This window comes from Cynoglossus semilaevis, chromosome 20, assembly GCF_000523025.1.
Source record: "Cynoglossus semilaevis isolate Cse_v1.0 chromosome 20, Cse_v1.0, whole genome shotgun sequence".
Lineage (NCBI taxonomy): Eukaryota > Metazoa > Chordata > Actinopteri > Pleuronectiformes > Cynoglossidae > Cynoglossus > Cynoglossus semilaevis.
Genome location: NC_024326.1, coordinates 2,550,242 through 2,559,262, shown reverse-complemented (window position 1 = coordinate 2,559,262; position 9,021 = coordinate 2,550,242). Strand labels below are relative to the sequence as shown.

At 40.6% G+C, this 9,021-nt stretch overlaps 1 protein-coding gene across 1 annotated transcript; it reads right to left on the bottom strand.

The window, feature by feature from the left end:
- Positions 1–821: 821 nt before the first annotated feature.
- fndc7a (fibronectin type III domain containing 7a) lies at positions 822–8,684 on the bottom strand. The gene is made up of 14 exons (XM_008333858.2): positions 7,966–8,684; positions 7,507–7,525; positions 7,150–7,407; positions 6,715–7,002; positions 5,968–6,225; positions 5,620–5,874; positions 4,924–5,178; positions 4,232–4,489; positions 3,560–3,814; positions 3,156–3,410; positions 2,392–2,652; positions 2,283–2,306; positions 1,797–1,830; positions 822–1,357 (listed from the first exon to the last, which is right to left on the bottom strand). Exons 1-13 carry the CDS (start codon positions 8,023–8,025, stop codon positions 1,799–1,801), a joined length of 2,478 nt encoding a protein of 825 aa, XP_008332080.1. The 5' UTR covers positions 8,026–8,684; the 3' UTR covers positions 822–1,357; positions 1,797–1,798.
- Positions 8,685–9,021: the final 337 nt, after the last annotated feature.

Here is a 9,021-nt window from a genome sequence, read left to right as displayed (position 1 = left end):
CCTGCTGAAAACAAAAGCCAAAATATACCACACAGCCCTTTAAAAATCCATTCTTGTTAATGGAATTACATTATATTGTATTTAATGATATTCTTCTGAAATGAGCTAAAATACAAATTCCACATTGATGTTAAATTTCCTCACCTGTTACAAAGCAGTAATGATATACTGGTAGATTAAATCATGGCATGCTGCACATTGTTAGTGTGATAGACAGCGTGTATAAGGTGTAGGGTTTTTTCAGCCTACTGTAACACAGGGACTCCTTGGGTTATAAGATCTTCTATTCACTGATGTGGTGTATTATTCTGGATTAACAGAGAAACAAAGGTGAAGCTCTTCACTTACCTTCTGTGTTTATTTGGTGTCACACTGTTTATATATCATGTTAAATAAATGCAGGTCAAAGCCTTTCATTCATTTATTTATACAGTCTTGATAAGTGTGACACAGGAGCTAATCCCAGTTTGCTAAACAGACACACATGCTACAGTGGAAAACATCCATCCATCCATCCATCCATCCATCTATCCATCCATCTATCTATCTATCTATCTGTCTGTCTGTCTATCTATCTATCTATCACCAGATGCAAGTCCATGTGAAAATGATCACATTTGTCCATTATTCTGATGTAGCAGATCATATGATCCTATCACATGAATTATAAACCAAATTAAACCAAAGAAATTTCTGCCCAGTTTGTGCTTGGCGCCTCCAAGGGGCAGCCTGGAGCAGCACATCTGCTGTTAACAAAGTTCATAAAGTTCATAAATTAAAAAAATAAAGAAAGTGACAGCGCACACACGTTGTGATGCAGAAACAATGTCTTTTATTGTTGTCATCTGTCAACTCAGAGAAAATAAATCCAATGAAAGCAGAGGTTACACTGAATCTACCTTCTAGAATCTGATCAGATGAGTCATTCATAGGGCTGACCATCCATGACTCAGGTCATACTCCGACCATGTGTTGACGTTGTGACTGATGCTCTCTGCAGTTCTGAGAGTCAGGCAGCAGCCCTAAGAAGGCCTTCTACGTGGGGATGTCCTACAGTGTTATTTTTCATTCATTGTCTTTTTTTCAATCAGCGTTAGCATGGATTTATGATCACATTCACTCTCGTACTCGTGGAATCAAATCAAGTTCAATCACTTACAGCAAATTGTGTTAATTTAAAAGGGTGAATTCAGAACAGAATTTAGCTTTTCATCATTAGTTCTGTAAGTGTGCATTTCAACGTGTATATACTGTATATATATATATATATATATATATTTGGGATCTTCACAGTTGTTCTTGGTGGAAGTGTTGTCCTCTCTGGTTGTTGGTCAGCAGGTGGAGGACAATCCTCACCCTCAGGCAAGAAAAGATGGAAAAAAGTGTGTTAGCACAGAGCTAATTCCTATCTCTGTGGTGTTATTCTAGATTTTGTATGATAACTTGGTTTGTATATGTTGTGTACGTTCTTTTTTGTAGTAATTTATGTGACTATTTATAAAGTCTTGCTAAAAGTATTTCCTCAATTTATTAGCATTATTTGTGGGTTTACTTTTAATTTATTGCTACTGCTCCTGGAAACTTTTTTTTTTGGTGTCTGTAGCTCCCGTGTGCTTTAATAACAACAACTGATTACTATAAAGAGCCAACCTGTTTCTGCTTGTACATACGTTTGCAACCAAAGTTAAAACCAAATTAACTCAATGTGTGAAAGTAGCCTTTCTCACTGACTTGGATATACATTCAGCAGAATAGTTAGTAGTTAGTTAGGGCAGGTTTAAATGAAGGATACTTACTTTTAACTCACACTTCGTTTTCCACGGGAGATTCCTTTTTAGAAAGAATAATAAAAAAACAACCGACAATTAGACATTCAACTGAAAATAGCATGCAGCTTTGATGCTGTTACTGAACAATAATGTTTAACAAATTCCCCATCTGTGTTGGATCAGAAATGATTAATCTAATCTGATCTAATCTAATCTAATTTAATCGAATCTAATTTAATCTAATCTAAACTAATCTAATCTAATCTGAGTTGATCTGATCTAATCTAATCTAATCTGAGTTGATCTGATCTAATCTAATCTAATTTAATCGAATCTAATTTAATCTAATCTAATTTAATCTAATCTAAACTAATCTAATCTAATCTAATCTAAATTGATCTGATCTGATCTAATCTACACTAAGAAGATACTACTTTTTGCTTAACATTTCCTTAAAAACAATAATTAAGGTTTTTCATAAATTCTTTCACTGGTGGAATTCCATGGACATACCAGTGTTGCTTCCAGGACAGGGAACTGAAAAAGAAAAAAATTATAATATAATATTGGACAAAAATGTATGTAAAATGTGATGACATAGTTCATAGTTCTGATGAGTCACCTGAGTATGTCCTTGAGTGGCAGAACTGCACTATGCCATTGGGCCCCTTTGGTGCCACATCTACTCTGTACACATCCCCACATGTTGTCTCTGCGATGTCACAGTATGAGTTGGGGGGTGGTGCCTCGCAGGTGTAGATTCCCCCCTTCCCACGCAGTTGAACTACATGGGTGTGAATGCGAGGACCCATTGAGTGCCAGTAAACCCTCAGAGTGTTGTTGGTGCTGCGGTAGAGCTTGATGCCCGTCGGGCAGCAGGGACCTGCAGAAAACAGTCTTTAAATATTTTTGATCAATGTTCAGGTATTTTGTGTGAAGGAAAGTAGCTTAAGCACATTTTACTTTAAATGTTGTTGTTATGATCATAGTTCAGGTTGATGTTATTATTTAAATTTGACTATTTATTAAAATATTTGCTTTTGAGTTATATTTCATATTAAATATATATTTTTATTCCATTAATAGTGAGATAATTACACTTTTTGAACAAAAACAATCTTTTCATGTATTCTGTCTCGTTAGCTCTACATTATACCTCAATCGTTTTCAATATTTTGGAGAACTTTCGTTTATTCTTGCTAAATAAACTTGTGCCTATAATTGTTTTTATTTAAGTTTGAAGACATTGTTTGACATTGTTTTTTTACATTTTTGGCCAACTTTGTTTTCCTCAGGTTGTACTTAAGAGCTCTGACCAAGTTTTATTTTAATTTTGCCTGTGACCCTGAACACACAAACAATGAATGTACAGTTTGTCTTCCTCACTGGAAGAGAATCCCTGATAGTTGCACTCGGACTTGTGTCCAGTGCTGCTGATGGCCTCCAGGGTTACACTGTAGTTGGTGCTACATGTGATGCATCCCATCAGGCAGTGCAGGTCCGTAGTGTGGCATTTTGCATCTCCATGCATGGATGTCAGGGCAGTGACAAAGGAATAAGCTCCGGTGCTGCTGGACCAGGTCACGTTGGTCATGGCTTGTGTGACCTGAGTGACGTCCACAGTTGTAGGGCAGCACGGTCCTGGGTAGGAGCCAGACCAAATAATCATTATCCAAAATGCATTAATCATTATAGTAACCATAAGTATGGCACAGCTGCTTCTCTAAATGATCAGTTTCAGTCACTTTTCTCACTAAATGGCTAACTGTAGCATGGGGCGATAATCACACCTGTCTCCAGAAGTTTGCTGTAACTAGGCAAACTCTCTCCAACATCCGTTGTGGCCACTGCCGTGACGTGGAAGGAGGAGCCGCAGGGCAGCTCAGTGAGATCACAGGAGCTCTCTTTTGTGTGACACGTTAGGGTTTGTTGTCCTGTGGCCGTAATGGTGTAATCTGTCTCTCCTACGTTGGGATTGGTGATGAAGACACTGTACGTAGAATTGTTTGACTGAGTCATGTTCAAGATCTCCGGAGAACACGGAGCTGTGGAAACGCAGACAGGGATTAAGGGAAAGTCATTGGGGAAACAGGCATTTTATCAAAGTTCAGATCTGGTTATTCAAGATGGTGGAAATGGCTAATCATGAGAGAGCAGAGGGCTGCAACTCTGCCCCCCTCCCCCCCCCTAAAAAAAAGCTCTATTCAAAGGAGAATACCAATCTACATAAAAACAAATAATATGATTCATAATAAATATATTCATCTTATATATAATTGTACATCATTATTAAATTCTATATAATGGTTTTATTGTGTTAGCCTGGGGTCCACCGGTGTAGTCCACGACCTTTATCTTGATCTTTATCTCTCTTTGTTTCTTAGCTCAACATAAATAATTCGAATCATTTCACGGCCTCCTGAATCAAATCCCCGCAGCTCGAATGCAGGACGCCATTTTACCTGTCTCGTGTGTTTGGGCTGTGCAGGTGTTGTTGCATCCACGTATCTCGCTGCATGGCGTGACTATCACAGAATAGGCTGTGTTGCAGTTCAGGTCAGAGAGTGCGCACACTGGTGCCGTGTCATTACAATGGATGGTTTTCCAGGACTCTGCTGCTGTTGTTTCGTACAGCTCAGCACCATTGACAGCCGTCCACGTGATCTCCAGGGTCTCCGTAGAAACCAGACTTACAGTAACATCATTTGGACAACAGGGAACTGGGAAAATGGAAGTGGAAAGAGTAGGAAATGGTTGAAAGAGGGCACAATTGCATGTTGTCATTAAATCTGCCATGAAACTTTCTTGGGGCACTCCAACGTCAGTGATGCCTACCGTACATGAATTCCCTTCAGTGTGATTGTAGTATTTAATGTAATTTAGGTCAATAATAAAAATAACCCCTCTCAACTAAAGAATGAGATGCAATTATCAGTAAAAACACAATTGGTAATCCATTGATTTGATTGATGCTCCCACTGGAGGTACAGTAAGTGTTATGTTATGCAGATGACTGTGTTATTACAAAAAACAGCCGACCTTATGGAAGGTTTGACCATGACAAAGATACAAATACTGTACCTGGACTTTGATTAAATAGAAAATCATAGAACAATAATGACTTTAAGTGGATGCCACTGTGTGGGCTTCCTACTGGTGGTGTAGTTTTGGACAGGTGAGTAAGGACTAGGGCCGGCCTGGTTGTAGGGTAGGACGGTGGTCAGGTAGGTGTAGCCACACATGCAGAAAAAGTTGCATGACGCTTCTGAGGTGTTGCACGACAACTCGTATCCATCATCTCTCTTTATGTAAGCTATGTAGAAGTCCACCAGGGCCACTGGATCCCACATTAGTGTGCAGTTACTTGGCTCTGGTTCATCCACCCAGATGTTCTCTGGAGGACATGGATCTAGGAGAAAAAAAGAACTGGAGGTTAAGACAATGTCACACGGAACCAGTGTTAGGTTGGTATAAGCAGAGTATTTTTTTTTTGCCATATTTCACGCCCTACCATGCCTCCTAAAGGGTTCGTAAGGGGTTAATGCCTAAATAATATAATAACTATTGCGTCTCTACTTTACGGTATTTTGCCTATCGCTGGCGATCTTGGAACGTAACCCCCGCAATAGACGAGGGACCACTGTATATCGTTATATATGTATTTGTGCTTTACTTTACATTCACGAATTCAAGCACCTTTGAACTTGATCTTTTATTGTCGAATCGGCTTTAAATTTTGTTTTTTTGTCTCTGTTTGCTAATTCTAAGCAACACAGCCATCTTTGGGCTGACGTCTGGTTTCCATGTTTTAAATACTTAATGTCAGTGAGGTGTTGAGTGCTATACCCACATGTGACAAACTGCGTTGGCACGGACGGTTCGCTTGAACCAGCATTGTTAGAGGCTACGATAGAGACAGTGTAGCTCTCGCCACACTCCACTGGATCGATGCTACAGAAACTTTCAGACGTGGCTGTACAGTTTTCACCATCGGAGATCCACACTACATAGGTATCTCCTCCCTGCACTGGTATCCAGTACACAAACACTCCAAACGTGCGGCCTGAACTCAGAGCGATGTGGGCCACATTTGGACTCCCAGGACCTGCAGATGAAAGACTCACCTTTAAGATGTTACCAAGAACTGCCATCTAGTTTTTTTCTTCCATTTGTAAATCAGCTCAAGGTTTGTGCTTACGTGTAATTTGACACGCAGTGTAGTCGTCTCCTTGCCGGCCTTCTGCATCCCAGGATGTGCCCTTGATGCAGTAGTTGGTCCCTGCCTCCAGGTCGGTGAAAGTTATGCTGCTGTCAGTGGTGTTGAAATCAAAGCGGGAGTTGGAGCCCTGCTGGATAATGGTGAACGTGTAGAGGACGGCATTCTCAACCTCAGGCCAGTCCGCGACGATGGTGTCGTTGGCGGGGGAGGTGGTGTTAAACAGAGGTGCAGTTACCACTGTAGGAGGGGTCAAACGAGGACTTATTAGATTAGATTAGGAAACGAAGTGGAGAAACAAATGTATGATTTTTTTTTTCCTAGAGGTGTGACATGGAAACAACCTCTCTGCGATTATATGACAATTCTTTGTCCTTTAGGAACGGGGACAACCCAGTTCTCATGGTTTCTCATTTCACATCAGCAGAACAGAATCAAGCAAAGAAACAGATACAGTTTCTACCCTGCTAAGCTGAGTAACGACCGGTTGACAATGGGCTTGAAATGGCATGCTGTTGTGGCTAGCAGTATGAGATAATAGTCTTTTGTTGGACAGGAACAACAGATAAACTGTTTTCCAATCCCAGCAGAGCGCCCTCATAGGTGAACTGCTGTGAAGTCGGTCTGAACACGACACATTTTACAGATGCTACTGCAATGATGAAGAGTTAGAAGGGTTAAATCATTTGAATAACTAACTGTTGTCGACTCCGACACTTTTTATCGTACCTGTCTTGACTTCAACGGGGTATGACGGCTGGCTCCTCCCCCCTGAGTTGACGGACATGACACTGATTGTGTAGTCGGTATAGGGCTCGAGGCCAATGATGGTGCCTGGTGACTCGCTCACAGGGACTTCCAGAAAGAAATCCTCTTTCTCTGCCCTCAGGAGGTAACTGATGGCAGATGGGGACCATTGACGTTCAAACGCAAATTCCAGTGTGGGCTCAGTGAACTCCACCGTGATGCTGTCGCTCTTCTTGGAGTAGGCCTGGATAATGCTGGGAATCTCAGGAGCTGGACAACAACAAACAAAAGTTGAGCTGATGAATTTTGGGATAGCATTTCTCAATCTGGACACATTTGTTTCGGCCTCTGTTTTAGCAGTAAAATACCCCCAATAAATACTGCGTTTAGAAGATATTTTACGTCATCATGACTCACCGGTTATGCCCTCAGTCTGCGCAGTGCCGATGGCATTGAGACCGTTGTCCATAGCTTCCAAACTGACAGTGTACACTGTGCTTGGTGACAGGGAAATGATCGAGGCCATCTTTGTGTTGCCACCGAAGTGAACCAAGACAGGAGGTTTGGAGGAGAATTTGGGTGTAATGGTGATCTTGTAGGAGCTGGCTTCAGACGAGCCGCTCCACTGCAGGGTCATAGTCTTAGATGTGACTGTAAACACTGACAGTGTCATGTCTGATGAGAGGAAAAGAGCAGAAACAATGTTAGGGTGCACCTGTGTGTGTGTAATTCATTCCTACTCTTCTAAAACAAAAGGTAAAAAAAATGTATTACCATTCTGGGCGGCACAGATCTAAAATGGAATTTAAAAAAAATAAGATGAAAAGTTAAGAATAAGACAAAATAAGACTGGGTTTTCATCTTGAAAAATGAAAATGCCTTGCAGATCATATTCTGGGACCATTAGAGGCAGCAGGCTGCACATTACTTTCACTCAACACAGATTTCAGGTCTGCTCAGAGCAGGTATTTCTTTCAGGATGGAATGAATTTGTCTATTGAGCTGCAGTTGGCCAAGCCACACACACTTGTTGAAAGCAGCGACACTGAAAAGAGCCTGTGTTCATGTTCAAAAAATCCCCCCGGCTGCTCACTGTCCCTTATCTGCATGTCAAAATGTGCATGCATCATATCAGGAATAGAAAAAAACACAACTGCAGATCCACAAGTCTACAACATCCTCTGTGGTTTATCAAGTAAAGAATAAATAATAAATAAAGTGATTATTTCTTACCTCTGCCAAGGTCACTGCTAATAGTAACAGTTTTATCATGTTTAACTGTCTTGTCCCCATGCCTTCAGCGTTGCTCTGTGGTGCTAGGCCTGGGGCAAATGGTACGATGCTGTCTCTGAAAATGACTTGGGGGTAACAGTTGGAGCCTAATATTATTATTTTTCCCCCTCTCTAGCACCCTCCCTCTTTTTTGATGACATGACAGGTCCTTTATTGTTTCAGCAAATACCGAAGAGCCCACAGGCTTTGACTCCTCCCCTCGGGGTAGAAGGGGTGGTGCATCAGAGAGAGAGAGAGGACGCAGTTCACCTGTGGTAGATCAACTTCACGTTTGACCTCAAAACTTGGAATAAAAGTCTCAGTTACCTATGTTGTTGGGTTAGTCTTCAGAAGCATTCCTTCTTTAAATACAGAAAACAACCTGATGGGAAGTGAAGACCCATTTCTGTTGAGGGTGTGTACAGGAGGACGTCTGTGCCGGTTAAGGTTTCGTGCAAGCAATATTTCATTTCTCCTGGTTTCTCTGTATGCAGTGATAGATGAAACTCTCTTTGCGTCATTGCCTCAAGAGACAAAAACAAAAAACGCTAACATTTAAAAATGCGATAAATATTATGTTGTCGTGACACGGGACATTTTAGGAATCAGTTTATTTTGGCCTTTTGTATTTATTTAGCTATTTTATTTACATCTTGGATGTTTGGCAACTTTAAGCTGAATTCACTTTTTTGTTTTAGTATGTAAGAGGTATTGATCTACTTCTGGCTAATGATATTATTGCTATAGATTTTGCTAAAAGTATTTGTTTCTACATATTGGTACTTTTTAATTTTTTTACCATCTAAAACTGGTTAACCATAACAGTGTGACAAGGTTTTCCTGAAATAAATCTGTTATTAGGATGTGACGGTCCACGATTTCATTAGCATTTACCTTGCACTTGTTTTACCCTATAACACTGAAGATCTAGAGAGAAGATCATTTCTAGGATCCTGCTGTTATTCAGCAAATGGAAATCCTCTCCTCTGGTTCTAATAGAGATCAAAGAACGGAGGG